This window comes from Tenrec ecaudatus, chromosome 1 (genome assembly GCF_050624435.1).
Source record: "Tenrec ecaudatus isolate mTenEca1 chromosome 1, mTenEca1.hap1, whole genome shotgun sequence".
NCBI classification, from domain to species: domain Eukaryota; kingdom Metazoa; phylum Chordata; class Mammalia; order Afrosoricida; family Tenrecidae; genus Tenrec; species Tenrec ecaudatus.
Window position 1 is genome coordinate 213201568 of NC_134530.1, and position 19514 is coordinate 213221081.

The 19514-nt window shown below is 38.5% G+C and overlaps 1 protein-coding gene across 3 annotated transcripts in view; it reads left to right on the top strand.

Moving 5' to 3' along the window:
• The window catches only part of LOC142423356 (complement factor H-like), a 72158-nt gene that overhangs the window by 25052 nt on the left and 27592 nt on the right, over positions 1-19514 (top strand). For all 3 annotated transcript variants that reach the window (XM_075528624.1, XM_075528618.1, XM_075528634.1), the window contains 3 exons: positions 4085-4258; positions 8460-8654; positions 9090-9266. In XM_075528624.1, coding sequence (XP_075384739.1) covers positions 4085-4258; positions 8460-8654; positions 9090-9266 — 546 coding nt within the window. The remainder of the gene's footprint in view (positions 1-4084; positions 4259-8459; positions 8655-9089; positions 9267-19514) is intronic.

The window sequence follows — 19514 nt, forward strand, 5'->3', positions numbered from 1 at the left end:
TATATTTAAGCCATTGGCTTTTATGGTGCATTAATTATATGTCAATAAAATTTTAAATAAAAGGAATGCCATTATGGTAATAAGATGGAGAGTAAAAGGAAACGTAGGAGGAGATGACAGTTTCACTGAGTAGGTTTCAACTCATGACAACTTTGTATATAACAGAAGGGAGCATGCCCGGCGGGGCCCATCCTGACCTCGTTGCCAGGTTTTGGAGCCAATTGCTACAGTCACTGGTTCAGTTCATCTTATTTATGTTTTTCTCTTCTCTACTCGCACTCTAACTTAAAAACCATGGAATTATTGTCTGGTACCTGGGCAAATTTGATGATGCGGCCAAAGTCAGTGGGAGGAAGTTTCACTATCCTCACTTTCTAAGGGCACGTGACTCTACTTCAGTCAGGATGGATGTGTTTATTCTTGGTGTGTTCAACATTCTTCACCATGGCATTTGAACACACACATTTCCCTTTAATCTTCCATTTGTATTGTCAATACTACCATGCGTTCGAGACTAGAGAATGACGAGTGCAACAAATGTATAAGGGTGCTTTGCTCAATTGATGTAGGTACGGATTGTGATAAGAGCTGTATGAGCCCCAATAAAAAGATTTATTAATTAAAAATATATACTATGGCTTGAGCCAGGCACACCCGCCTGAAAGTGCCATCTTGATTAAAAAAAAAAAACCAAAAACTTTCAAGGGGCTTTTTGCAATAGGTGTGCCAAATGTAATGTCATTTGTTTGCTTGATTACTGCTCTTATAGTAATTGCTTTTTGACTGAACAAGATTGAAATTATTGACAATTGTAATTTCTTCACTATTTATTGAGATGCTAGCTTATTTGTCCAGTTTTAAGACTTTTCATTTTCTTCTACAGCACAATTTACACTGAAGAGTTTAGATTTTTTACCTTCATCCTATCAAAAGGTGAAATGGACTGAGCCTTGGAAAACAAGTAGAATAGAGAAAGAAGAGCTGGAAGAATTATAAAATTAAATTAAATTAATACTTAAGAATGAGGAGGAGCAAGAGAACATAATAATATGAGTATTTGAGAAATTTCAGAAATAAGTGATCAATAGGATCAAATATTACAGAGAATCTATCTGACCAGTTATACAAAACAATGAAAATGTCCAAATTTTATACCAACAAATATAGTGTTTAGAACACAACAAATACTTAAATTTAAAAAAATTAAAAAATTTTCAGAAGGGCACCCCTATGACAGACGTGTTAAGAATCAGATAGAATTGGGTTGAAGAATAGGAAGAGAGAGAGTGGAGATTGCAAAAATGAAATTTTGTTGAAAGGATGGATAAGCATAAGACATAAGAAGGTTGAGAGAACTAGTTTAAAATTTGATAATCTTGCATGTCCCTGAGAGGGGGAGTAGCTGACAAGCGAAGAGCAGGAAGGAATAAACAGCAGTTTAACATCCCTGGGGAAAATAAAAGCCTGGAGTTGAGAAACTATCCTTAATTTGAAAACAAATCAAACACACAAAAAAGCTTAATGTCTAAGGCTTACGAATGAAATAGATACAATTAAAAATCAAAAGGCTTTTTGTAAATATGTAAGACAAATCCCAATTAATAGTCTCTACTGATTTCTGCGAACAAAAGGCCTAATTCACTGGCCAACATACATTTTGGTTCTTCGAATATGACACTTGTGTCTGGGTATATCTACCTGCTGTAAAAAGGGTGCTCATTTTCCTTTGCTAGCTCTAGTTTTTGAGATACAACACATACACGATTTCCACTCTTTACTCTGCTCACCCATAAAACAAATTAACCAGGATCTTTCAATGTAGTGTTGGCTAGCCTGAGATAGAAGAAGAACACAATGGCTTTATTTAAATTAGTTTACATTGTACAAAATATTTTGGTCAAGTTATACTTCACATGACAACCTTTGATCCAAACCCATAGTGCACAGTGCAAACTACATGACCTAGGGAGTTTTTCTCAAGTATCACTGCTAACCATAAGGCCACCTATTTGAGACCATTGACCGCTCTGAAAGATAGAGATGAGACTTTTTGTTCCCATAATGATGTTCAGCCTTAGAAACCCACAGGAAAAGTTCCACTCCATCCTATTTGTTTTCTATGAGATTTAATTTACTGATTGGCAGTGAGTTTATTTCAATAAATTAAAATGTGCTGAAACACATAAGGGTTTGTCAGAGTTTAAACTGCTTTACTCAAATTAAAATATTTCAATCTTATAATAAAACACAACTTCTTTTACTGTGCACTGAAGCTCTTAAAAGCTAGAATTCTTCTTATAAAGAAGCTTGGAGTCAATCTCACCCCTGAGATATTCAACAGAAATTATCCATTAAATTCTCTATATTAAAATATATTATGAAATGTTTACTGTACAATTTGAAGAAGTAAACTTAGATTTTCAAAATACTGATGAAAATTATTACGACGTCTTACATTTTCAAAATTCTCAATAGCCCTAACAGCTTTCAAATATGTGTTTTTGAATTTTTTAAAAAATATTTCCCACTCTTCTTAAACTGTTTTCTGGCTTTGCAATAGCCAACTAGCAACCTCGGTACAGAACACACAACCTCCCATAGCACACAGAAGAACCTGTTGCTAAACACAGTGAACTTATAGCACAGAGAATAATTTCCTCTTTCGGTTTCCAAACATTTAAGTGTTTTTAGGGCTTCATAATGACTGATGGGTTTGAACCACTGACCTTATGATTGGCAGCTCAACATCTAACTAACTAGCTACCATGGGTCTACATATAGAGCTTGCCTTAGAAGTGCCTTAATACCTAATTCATTTACAAATATTTCTTATCTTTTTATCCTATCCTGTAATTTGTATGTTTGAATTATTCTCATATTTAAAACTAAGATAATAAATTAATACATTAGAAAAACAATAGAAATAAAATGGAACCCCACATCTAAGAAACTAGAGTTAATGCAATCTATCCAATGAAATTTTCTGAATATGCTCCCCAAATAACTCCAGGATGAGACCTGAAAATAAAGACACAAAGGAAAATGATGTTCTTGGGCTTTCTTAACGCTAATGATGAGAGATGAGTGAAGTGGCTTTAAGAAATAGGTGACTCTGGGACAATACATTTGGGACCAACAAAAAAGTAAATTAGGGGCATTTGCATGAGTTCATGGAAATACTGAGTTTCTATGCAGGTTTTTAGTCAAAATTACAACATGGCATCAATCTAAACAATCATGACACTTTTGTACTGCAATACTTAAAAGGAGAGATAATTAATTTGAAAAACTTTGAAATTTTTTTCATTGTTGAAATTTGGCACTTGATGTAGAGGAATAAATAGTGGCTTTTTCAATTGAGATAGAGTAGGTTAGAGGATAGTTAAATATAATTAATGTTTAGAAAAACAGAGTCTGCTTATACTCAGCACAATTTAATTAGGATATAGCTATAGAAAATTACACTAACAAAAACATATCTTTAAAACTCAGTAGTCTAATAAATCAGAGTATTTTCTGTTCATGTTTAATGTCCAATATAGTTTAGAAGGCAACTCTATTCCTGATGATAATTTAATGCATACTTGCTAGAATATCTCTCGGTGTGCATGCCTAATCCCTGGAGCCACGGGGAAGGGTCCATACAAAGTCACACCACGGTTCCTAAGGCTTCCTCCTTAGGGACATCTGTGACTTCCCATGTCTGCATCAAAAGGTCAAGGTTGCAGAATACAACCATATATCTGGAGGGACTGAACCGAGACTTCTTGTAAATACTTACTGTGACTAGTAAAACTTCACTAAAGAGAGTGACGGGAATGAGGGGAGTATTTAAAGGGATATAGAGATCATTGGCAGAGACGGAATGGTATGGAGAGTATGAAGACTTTGTAGAACTAGAATGGTCGTGTCCCAAGGGAACAGTTACAGCACATAATAAATATTGTGGCGGGATGTAGGAGAGATGTAGCAGGAAGAACACTAGGCTGTGCTCATTTTAGATGATGTGTTTATTGGACTTAGGATAAATAACTTTGATTTTAAAATGTTTTTCATGTACGGCACCCTGTTGTTGTTTTTTCAGAAGTCATATGTAATCCTCCTGCTATTGCAAATGGTTTCTTCGAACCTCAGAGGATCACACACAGAAGTGAGGATGAAATCAAATACAGCTGTAAAACTGGCTTTTATCCGACGACCAGAGGAAATACTGCACTGTGCACGAGCCGCGGCTGGGAACCTGTGCCCAGATGCAGTTGTAAGTTGCAATGATGTCCGGATCGATTTTAAAATAGTGAAATGAATTGCCACTGCACAGAAAAGCCATAACCACAATAAAAGCAAACATTTTGCTGATTGTGTATGTAAATTAGGACCCCTTTACAATTCTATGCTTATCACAGTAAGCGTTCCAAGTTTTTGGAAGCCTGGATATGTTTTCAATGCTGACAACCGTTTAATCACTCAAAATAGTGTATGTGTATGTGTGAATAGGAATATGTGTTTCACTTCCCCAATATCATAATTGAAGCTTGAGGGATAAAAGTAACACCTAATATTTTGCTACTGATCAAATACTGTGCAACAAATTCCCCTCAAAATGGATTGGTTTAAAACAACAAACCTTCATTATCTCCTGATTTTATCAGTCAGGATTGAAGAGGGCTAGTTGTTTTTCTGATCCAGACTCTCTCCAGTAAGCTGACCAGATGGTTGCAATGTGTCCGCAATCACCTGACGGCTTGACTGGGCTGGAGCATCTGCTTCCAATGAGGCTCACTCACCTGGCTTTGAGGAGGAGCCCTCAGTTTCTGGACACGTGGACCCCTCCATACACTGCTTGGATTGCAGCCAACTTTCCTCCCAGCTGCTTTGGAAGCGTTACTAGTAGGAAACCATGCTTGGGAAAGTGGTGGCGGAGCCAAAATGGGAAGCCTTTTGACAAGAGGGGTTGACCAGTGGCTGCAACAGTGAGTTTACACATAAGAACGATTAGGAGGATGGGCCAGTGCCAGGCAGGGATTTGTTTTGTTCTCTGGCACATACGGTCCCTACTGAGTTGGAACAGGCTCCACAGCACCTGACAAGAACAATAATAATGACAAGAACAACAATCAACAAAAACAACAGTGACCAGAGACATACAGATATTATAAAAGAGACAGAAACAGACTCAAATATGCTCTCCCCAAAACAAACTCACTGCCATCAAGTTGATTCCAACTAATAGTGATTCCAACTTCAGCTGTATCTGGACCTTAGATGTGAGAAACTAAGTCCAGCACACATTCAGTAAGAGGGAAATTAGGCTCCATGATTTGAAAGAGGTGTTGAAAAAGTTTTACAATCTTAAGTAATTATTGCATAAAGCAGATTGTGACTCAATATACTGGTGCTTTCTCTGTACTTTGTAAGTTTTGTTTTTAATTTCTGGATTTTCACACTTAATTTTTTCTTTGTTTCTATCTTGCAGTACACTATATACCATCATTACACTGGATATTGTAGGAAACAAAATACATAAATAGTGATAAAATGGGGCCCATTACTTCAATATTAAAACAGACACAATCCTAAGATACATGAACAAATGTCTAAGTACCTAGCAAAGAAAGTTATTATCACTCTGAAACTTATTTCAAAATGAATAGGATTTATATGGAAAATATTAAATAATTTTATGCTTGATTTTTAGTATTGAGAGAGAAGCCCAACCTTCTATGGGTGAACTCAGACCAAATTGCATTGGGCCTCCTGTAAAGGACCTTCTAGAATTCTTGGGAACAAAATAGAGAAACTGACTTGTCCATCAGGTTATTTCTTTAAATGTTACGTGAAGATCAGGTGCAGGACTCTGTTACTATAATTATCCCATTAATAATTTGTGCCATTAGATAGTCTAGAAATTTAGGAGAAATTCACAAAAAAAATCACTCATGAAAGTGAATGTGAATTAGGAGAGACTCTCTATTCAGAAAGTTTCTAAATGCTAGAATGACTCCAACAATGTGAAAATGCTGCATTGATAATTATATGATGTGGGATTAGATGAACAGAATCAATTGCACTTAGAATTCTTAGCAATCGTTATAAAATTATAATCTTTTTAATCTTTCTTAAAGATCAGTTTGAGTTAGCACCGTGTTGTAACCTACACTGCAATAAGAGCCTTTAATGAGCTCAGAGACTTGGTTACAGGGAAGAGAGGTGTAGAAATCTGTTCTTAGTTCTGTGGATCTCAATGATGATCAGACTGTATGTGGAATTTTACATTCACTTCAGGGACAGATCCTGTAAAAGACACAAAACTCAGATCCAAACATACCCTCCCCAAAACAAACTCCCTGCCATCAAGTTGATTCCAACAATAGAGACCCTGCAGGACAGAATAAACCTGCCCCTGGGGTTCCTGAGCTAATAAATCCTCATGGAGATAGAAAGTCTCATCTTTCCTCCAGAGAGCAGCCAGTGGTTTTGAACTGCTGAACTTGTGGCTTGAAGTCAAAGAAGAACCCACCAGTAAATCAGGGTGCTCTACTGGATACCATAGGGACCCTGAAATCAAGTATTCAGAATTCCAAATAAATAATGAGAAATAATTATCTAGGGGCTCACACGTGTGATATAATGAAATTTCTTTTGATCATGTATTCATTTTGTAACTTTAGGAAAGGCATTTCTTCTGGCTATTTTATTTATTCACCCTAGGAAGCATCATAACGAGGTGGACAAGCAACCTTGGATTGAAAATCTGAGGACAAGGGTTTAAATCTCAGTTGTACAAGTTAATGACTATTGTCACTCAGTAAATCTGCATCCCAAATTCTGTTTATTGTTGAAAAGCAAGGATGTCACTTTTGAGAAGAAAGGTTTGTAGGACTAAAACCATAATACTTTCAGTGGTTTCATGTGCATGTGAAAATTTGACATGGAACAGTGGTTCTCAACCTGTGGGTCATGACCACTTTGGGGGTTCGAATGACCCTTTCATAAGGGTTGCCCCATTCATAAAAGCAGCAAAATCACAGTTATGAAGTAGCAATGAAGATAACTTTATGGTTGGAGGTCAGCAAAGCATGAGGAACTATATTAAAGGGTCGCGGAATTAGGAAGGTTGAGAACCAATGACATCAAATATGGAAGCTCAGAGAACAAGCAATGAATGTGAACTTGGTGCTGATGAAAAATATCGCAGATATTTTGGACTGTTAAAAGCGCAAACAAAGCTGACTTAGAAGAAGTAGACTCAGAAAGCTCCTTGGAGGCAAGGTTGGTGAGCCTTCATCTGTCATACTTTAAATCTTTTAAGAGGAGGCACTGGTCCCTGGAGAAGGAGACGTTCCTTGGTAAAGCAGCAAGTCATCGAAACAGAAGAAGACCTGCACCAAGATGGACGGGCACAGGGCTGCACAGAGGGGCTCAAACGAGTGCAGATGGAGCAGGGAAAGCAGTGCTTGGCTCTGTGTGGATTTGGTCCCGGGAATCAGAATAGACTCAACTGCATCTAATGATAATAATGTACCTTTAATTTTAAATTCCAATAATTCATTGTTGATTCCCAGTGTGCTTTATCTTTATTTTATATTTTTGTTTATCTAAGAGTTGATTAAAATTAATGGGACAGAATTAGTTCCATGCCCCAACCTAAAGAAAAATAATACATATGACCAATTACACAGAAGTGACAGGCATTATTGTTTAAAATAATTTTTTTAAGTGATAGCATCTCTCCTGACATAATTGGTGTTGTAACTTGTTAAGTGAATGATGTCAACTAACAACATTGTTTTCTGTAAATAGAAGAATCATATTAAATGAAAGAAATTTAATTTAGTCTGGTGATAGAATTATATCTTTACTTTATCCCATAAATATGGCACAAGATCTGAAAAATAGGCTTACCCTGTTGATAAAGAAAGTAGCATTTATTGACATAAGCCAAAATTACTCTTAATATATTAACTTAATAAAAGTAAATATTTTATAGAGCATTAAAGAAACACCTTATCCTCAATTAAAATGAGAAATAATCAAAATTTTAGCTTAATCTTAAATCGTGTGTTTTTATATTTCAATTATTCCTACTCTAAAATTTCTCATTACCCTGTACTATGTGAGTAGATATGGAGGGAAACAGCAAACAGTACTCTGGTTTCTGCTGGGGATAAAAAGAAAGAAGAGCAGAAAATAGCTGGATGGTAAATATAGAGCCTTAGTCCTTTAACAGAATGGTTCACTATTAGAAAGATGTGTCCTCAATGAAACCAGCTCACTCGATCTCACGGTTTAATTTCAGAGAATAAAACATAATTGTGTACAACATCAGATCAATTAAATGTAGCTTCATCCTCATCAGCAAAGATGTTCTCCAGTATCTAGTTAAATAACTTCTATGTTCTGTGAAAATTTAAATACTAAGATAAAATATTATCTGTACTCTGTTTATTTTTTATTCCAAGGGCAGCCTTGTCATTTTCCAGAAATACAACATGGTTGGCTGTATCAGGCAGAGAGATATCGACCGTACTTTCCAGTAGCAACAGGGAAATATTACTACTACTACTGTAATTCGGGGTTTGTGACACCTTCACAGTATTCTGGGGATTACATTACCTGCACGAGAGAAGGATGGACGCCAAAGGTCCCATGCCTCAGTGAGTGAACTTCCTTAAATTTGTAGCTGGTGACTCCTTCAAGAGCAGTGAAAAGCCCTGAGAAGCGACTGCCATTGAATCTTACGCCAAAATATAGAGCCTTCAGAAGAGTGGTCACAGCAAAACCCAAATAGTTGTGTTCTTCTGTGAGTGGGTGTCCATGACACTCTGCTGAGAAACACAGGAGAACATTGATAAAAATATTCCTAAGTTATAAATGTAAATATTTAAATTATAAAAACAGTGTAAGTAGCTTTGAATATTTATTTTTCTTCTAAAGAATATGTTGAAGTCACCTGACTTTTCGTCCTCTAATTCATTAGTTTTAGAATCTTACATGTGCTCATTTAAACACTGCAGAAATAAATTTCAATACACTTTCTGCCCTGATTTTCACTTTTAACTTATTACTACTATTATGATTGTGGTCCTTAGGAAGATGTCAATTGTATGAAGTGGAAAATGGATATGTTCATTATGCACAGCGTTATTATCTACAAGGTCAGTCTGTAAATATTCAGTGTAATCGTGGCTACAGTCTCCCGAATGGACACACCGCCATCACATGTACGGAGCAGGACTGGTCCCCTTCTCCCAGATGCGTTCGTGTCAGTAAGTAATATCTCAGATGGTTTCTAATTTCATAACACTGGTCTACATTCACCATGGAGAATGCATGTGTCTTGTTAGTCAATGGGCATGATGTATTGTTTTACCTATGTTGTGTATGCATATAAAATGTTATATCTATAAAAGCTTCTTAAAAAATATTTAGCAAAATAAATTAGCCTGTTTACAGATCAAAGGAAAAAATACAGAATTTTATTTTTCTTAAGTGGATATTCCAGCTTAAATTTTGGAGCTTCTTGAATGCATACCTTTTTGTCTTTGGTGATACTTGAGAAGTTTTCAAAAAGCAACGGTTCAACATTACCCTCTGCGGGGTTTTGTTTTTGTTTGTTTGTGGCCTCTTTCTATTCTGAATTTCAGCATAGGAAAATAGTTTCTCTTGATCTGGTCCCACATAATTGTTAGGCTTTCTTAATTAAAAAAAATTTCCTCATATACATTAGTATTTAGGTTTTATTTTTATTCACTCAATTAACATATAATTAATTGGATTGTATAATTGATTGAATACTACTCTTTGATCCTTGAAAAATTGTAATATTAATCTCATGGATTTATATTTGCTGTTTGTGTATGGTCTCCAATTGTCTATTTATTTTTGTCATTTTCCACTTGTATTGTTTTCTTGAATTCATGCATGGTGTTGACTGTTTTTTTTCCTTAATTTGTTTGTTGTTTTCTTGAAATATACATAATTTTAAAAATTACTTTGCTGGCATTATTCTTCATCAATGTGATTTTATGATTTATTTATTTATTTTGGTGGTTTGCTCTCTGTCCTTGTCCTATTTCTTTCCTTGATTTGAAGACGTCTGTTGTTTCTAAGATGATTTGAATTTGTACTTACTTGTTGATTACATGTTGATGGGTACAACTAGAACGTTGCTCTGCGACAACTGAGGGAGTGCATGCTGCTTTGGATGCTAGTTTGACAGCACTCCTGAGGGGAAGTAACTGGTTGGTAGTGTGAGCATCGGTCTTCATTTTCTGGTCCTGGAGGGCAGCTATGATGGGATGCGCAGATGTCTACTAGCTCTAATTAGTTCCTCTGTTGGGAAAAAAAAGGAAGCAGATAAGGAATAGATGTTTGCTCTCCATGTTCACCACAGCAAGCAAGCACCTGGAAACAACCTAAATTCCCATCCGTATACTATTGGATGGAGAAACCCTGGTGCATACACATAAAGGAATACAATGCTCCCTCCCCCCAAAAAACTGGAAGATAGCTATTATGCCGAATGAAGTTAGTCAAGTACAAATGGACAAACACTGTATAGAGTCCACTCCTCCAAGAAAAAGCAGCAATCTGGCCACAAGCTTAGGTTGACGGACATCCAGTTTATTGGCTGGGGTGGGAGGGCACTCAGCCTGGTGGAGAGCCTAATCAGTGTCAATGAACCATACCACATCTGCTCTAGGTAGGCATTTTGAAAGTCACTAGGCCAGAGGGCACCTCATGTCAGCCAGGATCAGATGGTAAAGGGGAAGGGGGGAACAGGAAGTGAGATGCCTCTCGAGAGCCTGTCCTCCTGTCCAGGTGACAACTCTGTTGGATGGAGGAAGAACACTGACAAGAAGAACAACGCTGGAGAGAGGAAAGGGAAGAAAGCAAGTCTGGAGGGAAAGATGCATATCTGCTGGTTGCAAAACAAGGACAGAATTCCAGTTGGGAAAAATGACTGAAATGCTTGGGGACACTTGAAGTGGGGAGTGCCTTTGGTGGGATGCACCAGATGGACAACTTTGAACAGGCTTCTGAGTGAATCCTGGGGACAAGTCACGGTGTCAAGGGCCCCTGGGACACTGAATCACGAATCTTTGATACTAATTCCAGAGACTGCCCCAGTGAGATCTGATGTGGAAACTTCACTGGCTGTTTTGCAAAACAAATGACTTGCTCATAGCAAATACCTATTTTCAACAATACACAAAGCTACAGTATATATGGACTTCCCCATACGGAATATATAGAAATCAAACTGACAATATTTATGGGAAGAAATAATGGAGAAGTTCAATATCGGCAGCTAAAACAAGACTAAGGGCCATCAAATGATCAGATGTAAGTTTAGGATAAAAGTGAAAAAAAATGAAAGAAATGTACAAGAGTAAAAATATGACCTTGAGGTATGAATTTTGAGAATATCTGAAGAAAACAATTGATGATTTGAACACTAATGACAGAAAATCTGATGACCTATGGGAGGATATTAAAACCATCATTCATGAAGAAAGCAAACGATCAAAGCGGGTGTCTGAAGAATCTCTGAAACCTACACTCAATCCTAGTGTAAACAAAGGAAAGGATGTAGTCAAGGAATTGAATAGATAATGCCAAAGAGCAGCGAGAGAGGGAAAACCAAGTATTATAACAAAATGTGCTAGGACCTAAAATGAGAAAACCAAAGGGGAAGAGCACGCTCAGCATCTCAGACACTGAAAGAACTCAAGGAAAAATTCAAGCCTCAAGTTGCAATTCTGAAAATTTCCACAGACAAAATATTGACTGCTGGAGGGAACATCAAGAGAGGATGGAACAAATATGCAGAGTCACTCTACCAAAAAGAACTAGCCAAAACTCCACCATTTCAGCGGGTAGCATATGGACCAGAATCAATTGTGCTGAAGGAGTAAGTTCAAAGTGCACTGAATGCTTTATCTAAAAACGAGGCTGAAGGCACCGATGGAACTATGGAAGACTCCTTGAAATGTTTCAGAGAGCTCAAGAAGCTCAGGAGCACCAGCTTGTCTATGAAGGGAATTGGAAGACAGCTACTTGGCCAACTGACTGAAAGAGATACATATTTTTTGCCAGTTCCTAAAAAAAAGGAGACACAACACAATGTTCAAACTGGATACCACTAACATCTCATAAATGAAAGTTTCTTCAGATCATCCAACACTGGTTACAGCAGTTCACTGACAGGGAACTGTCAGAATTTCAGGCAGGATTGAGAAGAGGACATGAAACAAGGCATGCCATTGCTGATGGCAGATGGACCTTGGCTCAAAGCAAAGACTACCAGAAAGATGTTTACTTATGTTTCATGGACTATTGAAAGACATTAAACTCTGGACCATAATCAGCTGTGGATACCTTTGAGAAGAATGGGAATTCCAGAACACTTCATTGTGCTCATGAGCAACATGCACGTGGAACAAGAGACAGTTATGTGACCACAACATAGGACAACTGCGTGGTTTAACATATGGAAAGGTGTGCATCAAGGTTGTATCCTCTCACCAGACTTGTACAATGTATATGCTAAACAAATTGTCTGAGATACAATATCATATGATATAGAGTGTGGTATTAGGACTGGAGAAAGCATATTAAGCACCTGTGGTATGCAGATGACAACAAGCTTGCTTTGCTGAAAGTAAGGCATAATTTAAACACTTGCTGATGAAGGTCAAGGATTGCGGTCCTCAGTATGAGTTAAATTCAATGAAAGAAAGATGAAAATCCTCACAACTCCAACTGTAGGTAACATCATGATAAATGGAGAAAATGTTGAAATTGTCAAGGGTTTTGTCTTGCTTTTGTCCACAACCAATGCTCATGGAAGCAGAAGTCCAGAAGTTGAAAGACATATCACACTAGGTAATCTTCTGGTTGGGACCACATTATAATTTTGGAGGGCAAGGATGTTGTTTGGTGGACTGAGGTGTTCTTGATCCAAGTCAGAGTATTGTCCATTGCATCGTGTGCATGTGAAGTTGGACACTGAATAAGGAAGACAGAAGCATAGAGGCATTTGAATGGTGGTGCTGGAGAAGAACATTGAAACTGCCAAGAGCTGCTAAAAGCACAAACTGATCTGTCTCAGAAGAAATAATACCCATGTGCTCCTTAGAGAAAACATGGCAAGATTTCTTCTTACATGATTTGGACATATCAGGAGAGACCAGAGTCTGGAGAAGGACATCATGTTTGGTAAAATGGAAGGGTGGAAAAAGAGAGGAAAGCCCTAAACCAGATGGATTCACACAGTGGCTGCAGCAACGGGCTGAAGTATAGGAACAATTGTGAGAATGGCACCGGACTGTGCAGTGTTTTGCCCAGTTGTGCATAACGTTGCTATGGTTCACAACCAACTCAGTGACACGTACCAACACCAACAATTCAATGGTTTAAATATATTAAAATGCATACTCTTTTTACTTAATGTATAGACTCACACAATACTTATTAAGATAAAGCAAACCCACTGCATGTGAGTGAATTCTGTAAGGGTTTCCAGACTCTAATTACTTTTTTCTGCACAGTGGCTGGTGGTTTCCAACTTCTAGACTCAGGCATAGATTAGGAACACATCCATGCCTGCCCCACAGTAACACCAAAGGGCCTTAGCCTACATATTGTAGAGTGTACAACTCTTAAAAGCACAGTGTGCAGGACACACACACACACACACACACACACACACTCAAAACCACCACTGCCCGAATGCTCCTTAGAGGCAAGGACGACAAGAGTTGGTCTCAGGCACTTTGGACATGTTGCCAGCAGTGACGAGCTCCTGGGGAAGAACATCATTGCTGGTAAAGTTGAGGGGCAGCAAATAAGGGCAGACCTTTCATGGGATGAATCGACACAATGGCAGCATAGACGGGTTCAAACGTGGGAACTATTGTGACGCTGGTGCAGGACTAGGTGGTGTTTTTCTGGTGAATCTCAGGCTGCCCTGAGTTGGAAGGGACTCGATGGCACCTAACAGCAGCATGATATGGTTTCTGCAACACCGACTTCAATGCTGTTTGATAGCATCGAGTAGTTATGTAAAGCAGTACGGGTGACTGTGTATCATCAGAACCTTATTTTCAATGTAGATTTTAGCACTCCCACTTGTGAAGACATTGTAATTCTAGATCATATGAAAAATCAGACATTCAAAAACACTTTATGTCCGAGATGTTCAATGCATAACCATGTAGGTTGGAGATCGACAGTTGTCAGGGGATCTGTTGTTGAAGAAGGTCCTTCGGAGGCAACGGTTCCCCTCAACTTACCCCCAATAGGGGTTTACTCAAACAAACGAGATCTTATTAGAATCAATAGAGTACACATGAGCCTGTTGTGAATGTTTTGTAGTCTCCAGAACCTGAGCTGCACCTGCAACTTCATATAAAAGGATTTCTGCAAAAAAAATACCTTAATCAATATGGATATTAACAATGATAAAATGTAGATGATTATAATCTTGTTCTCTCAGCTGCTCACAAGCTATCAATGCAATATTAGCATTATTGACTTTGCTTCTCTTCTGAATACAAACATTCCCTTATTTTTCACTTAACATGAGCAAAGATGGAACCACCAGCGGTGGATTCCACAATTATGGCGATCCACTGATCCCAGTCTGTGCAGTGGTTTCCACTTTGTGCCTGTTCAAAGATGCGAGGAAGAACTGGATAAAATCAAACATATGTCAATGTATTATCCACACCGCAAGGAAGACAGGAGACGTGAATTTCATGTTAGACTGATGAGAAGAAGAAATAATCTTTCAGTATTTCTTAGGGTTGTTACTGTAATGTGGTTTACATTGACAATTGATCCTTCCTGGGAAATCAGAAAGAAGTGTGAAGCTCAGTTCCTGTGTTATATCTGCCCTAGTCTCACCATTCTTCACCAGTCTATCCACAGATGATCTGCTTTCGTCCCCATGCATATTAGCGATTTTCATACATTCCTTTAGTCATGCAAATGAGCCTTCAGTCTTTTATCACCACCCCTCAACCAGGATCACCTCAAATGACTCTGCTGCATTGTGAGGAATACAGAATGTACATTCAGTGCGCTGTACCGGATGGTGCTTATCCTATGGCTGCATTGCATTAGAAGTAAAATGTGAACCCTGACCAGGAGATTCAAATTCCAATTATTCTCTGTTAAAAACTTGAGTTACGTACTATGAAATTCACGATAAATCATATACATTCTAGGAAACAACAATGATCATCTTCATGTAAGTGTGAGGAAGGAGCTAATTCAGTCTACGTGCCTGCAGTGGACTGCCTCCAATCTCTTTGACTGGAGGTGCAAAGATATTCTCAGAGTTGGATAGAACCACTTCATTTTATGCTGCTAGATTGTTTAGTAGTGATTTAAAACATTCCCTAGTGTAGTAAGCAGTCTCTTCACAAATCAAATAACCTAATCATGTTTTGTGTTTTTTGATTTTGTAGCTCGGTTAAAAAAATTAAAATAAAACAAAAAAATTTCTTAGAGTTTCTCTTGTGTGGAGATGCTCCTAGTCTCTATGACCAATGTTATGACTAAGAGTTTTACTGCTGGGCTGTGTTTTACTGGGTGATTTTCCACTTGATAGTACTTCTGAGTCCCTATGTTGTGGGTTCAAATAAGCAATGGCCACTATATTTTCTTGGAAATGAAGAGGACTCTTTATTCGGCTAGCTGCCCTGCAGCAAGCTAAAGCACTCTCCTGATTTGCAGCACTGAAAACAGTTATGAGCAAGCTTTCAAAGGCAAATTCCACCTCCTAGTTGGCTCAGCTGTCAAGGTCCTTTCACTTAAGCAGGCAAGTATGACAGAAGCGGGAACAACAAAATTAGTAGATTAATAATATCATCAAAATTACAGAATAGCAAGACTATAGTGCCTAGATTCGGGGCACGCAGTAATACATTCAGGAAACAACACCTACCTTGGCTTTCTGAGAAGGGAAAGGGGAGAGGACAGGTCATCCAGTTTTCAACCAAACGAAGTCTCTGGGTCTCCTCTGCCTCACCTTGTTGCCCAGCTATTGCCTAAACTTTGAATGATTTATCCAGCCGAGGGCAACTAAGAAGAACCCGGGGTTCATAATCATTATTCGCTGGGCTGTGAGCCCATAAGTCTGCAGGGAAACCACCAGCTGCTCTGCAGGCAAACAACAGGGCTTTCTACACCTGTAAGCAGGTATGGTCTAGGAAATGTAAAGGGGACGTCCTCCCTTGGTCCTACTGGGTCACTGTGAGTCAGCAATGGCACAAAACAGCGAATAAGTGTGTTTTGAGAGGCACCTTGGAAGGAAGTGGGGTATCTGGTGGAACCCAGTTCTTCTATTCTTGACCACATGTCGTTCCTTGAGTTGAAATTTTTTTAAAACATTTTATTAGGGCCTCATACAACTCTTATCTCAATCCATAATATACATACATCAATTGTATAAAGCACATCTGTACATTCTTTTCCCTAATCATTTTCTTTTTTTTCTCCTCTTTTCTTTTTTTACATTTTATTAGGGGCTCATACAACTCTTATCACAATCCATACATATACATACATCAACTGTATAAAGCACATCTGCACATTCCCTGCCCCAATCATTCTTAAAGCATTTGCTCTCCACTTAAGCCCTTTGCATCAGGTCCTCTTTTTTTTTCTCTTCCCTCCCTGCTCCCCACTCCCTCATGTGCCCCCGGTAATCCATACATTGTTATTTTGTCATATCTTGCCCTATCCGGAGTCTCCCTTCCCCCCCTTCTCTGCCGTCCATCTCCCAGGGAGGAGGTCACATGTGGATCCTTGCAATCAGTTCTCCCTTTCTAACCCACTCACCCTCCACTCTCCCAGCATCGCCCCTCACACCCCTGGTCCTGAAGGTATCATCCACCCTGGATTCCCTGTGCCTCTAGCCTCCGTATGCACCAGTGTACAACCTCTGCCCTATTCAGTTATGCAAGGTAGAATTCGGATCATGGTAGTTGCGGGGAGGGAGCATCCAGGATCTGGGGGAAAGCTGTGTTCTTCATCGGTACTACCTTGCACCCTGACTGACCCATCTCCTCTCCTAAACCCCTCTATGAGGGGATCTCCAGTGGCCGACACTTGGGCCTTGGGTCTCCACTCTGCACTTCCCCCTTCATTCAATATGGTATATGTATACACACACATATATACATACACATACACATGTATATATATATACATACACATATAAATTTATTGTCAATGTCTGCATAGAAATTTTATAGAAATGCTTAGAAATTCAGAGTTTTGTATAAAAAGTATGAAGTCAATATAAGGAAGAACTGCTTTTTAGCTAAGTGAAACCTTCACAAAAGGACCTTCTGAAGGTCCATGAGAAAACTCTCCTCTTTTAGCTCAAAGTCTTTCCTTCAGCTTGTTGCTTCTGGAAGCACGCTTTCTCCCAGTTCTTTTGCATCTACAGCTACTTTCCAAGATTCTTCAATATTTCTTAGTTGCTATAGCGGACTAGTAGTCAATGAAATTGTAAATATTCATGCACCTGATTCTAATATACTTAGTTATAGTCAAAATATCATTATGATACCGAGGTATTTGTTAAATCACTTATAGGAAACTTTTAATATCTTGGTGCGCATTTCTGTCATGTCCAACACAACGTGAGGCATGAGAATAGTATTATGTGTAACAGCTTACTCATGACAAAAACGTATGCAGGGGGCCCTTTGTTATTCACACCTGCCTTCCCCCTAATGGATGGCCCATAGCTTCATATAGTGATGTTTCCATCTTATTTTGTATTAGTTTTCCATTCCTGTGTGGCTATTCTAACATATATGACATAGTATCCCTGTCCCCACTCCCTAGTGCTGCTGAACACTTTTTTCTGACCGTATTTACCAGCCATGTGTCTTCATTGCTGAAAACTTGTCAAATATTTTATTCCGCTTTTTGAAAAATTATTATTGAAAAAGTGAGAGTTCATAATATATCCCCAATATGAGTGCTTTGTCAGATATGTTTGAGGTCTAATTGGGGACATACGATTGTGTTCGGATGTTTTTTTCCCTGTTGAAACCAGGCCTGCACTGGGTTGACTACTGAAGCTTCAATGTCTTGACATTATTCAAAATCCAATCTCGGTGCCTTGAGTCGGTTCCTACTCACAGCCATCCTAGGTAGTGCTAGCTTCCAACTTTACTTCTTCTTTCCAAAGCTATTGGAGGCTCTTTTATGATACATGGCACCTTTTAGCATCTATCATTATAAGTATATTTATATATTTAACTTCACTCCTCATTGCCAATTACATGAAAATTTACAGAGCAGATCACGGCCATACAATTAATCATTGAAACACATTCTGAATCAAATCATCCATTCAAAGTCCTTCCAATGTGCCATTGCGTATTCCATTTCCACCCCATGTTCCATAGCCCTTCTTCCTTAACTCTCTGAACTGTGTCCTTGTGTAAATGGTGCCCTTTTGATCCTAAACGGTTGATTATTCCTATGCAGAGATATGTTTAGTTCTAAATCTAAGGGGTCTATCTGACCAGTAAGTCTGATCTCCTTTACATGAATATCCATATTTTAAAAAATCATTTTATTAGGAGCTCATACAACTCTTACCACAATCTATACATACATCATTTGTGTAAAACATATTTGAACATTCATTGTCCTCATTATTCTCAATATGGTTGCTCTCCACTTAAGCCCCTGGCATCAGTTCCTCACCTTTTCCCCTCCCCGCCCCACTCCCCTCTCTCTCATGAACTCTGGCTAATTTATAAATTATTATTTTGTCATATCTTGCACTGTCCAACATCTCCCTTCACCAACTTTTCTGTTGTCCACCCTACAGGGAGGAGGGTATATGTAGATCCTTGTAATCGGTTCCCCCTTTCCAGCCCACCCCCCCTCTATCCTCCCCGTATCATCACTCACACCACTTATCCTGAAGGGATCATCTGTCCTGGATTTCCTGTGTTTTCAATTCCCATCTACACCAGTGTACATCCTCTAGTCTAGCCAGATTTGTAAAGTAGAATTTGGATTATGATAATGGGGGGGGGCAGAGAGGAAGCATTTAGGAACTAGAGGAAATTTGTATGTTTCATCGTTGCTACACTGTACCCTAACTAGCTTGTCTCTTCCCGACGACTCTTCTATAAAGGGATATCCAATGGCCTACAGGGGGCTTTGGGTGTCCACTCCACACTCTTCCTCATTCACAATGCTATGATTTTTGTTCTGATGATGCCTGATAGCTTCGACATCTTGTGATCTCACACACTGGAGTGCTTCATCCATGTGGGCTTTGTTGCTTCTGATCTAGATGGCTGCTTGTTCACATTCAAGCCTTGAAGACCCAAGATACTATCTCTTTTTATAGCCAGGCACCATCAGATTTCTTCACCACATTTGCTTATGCACACATTGTCTTCAGTGATCATATCAGGGAGGTGAGCACACAATGATATGATTTTTTTTGTTCTTTGGTGCCTGAT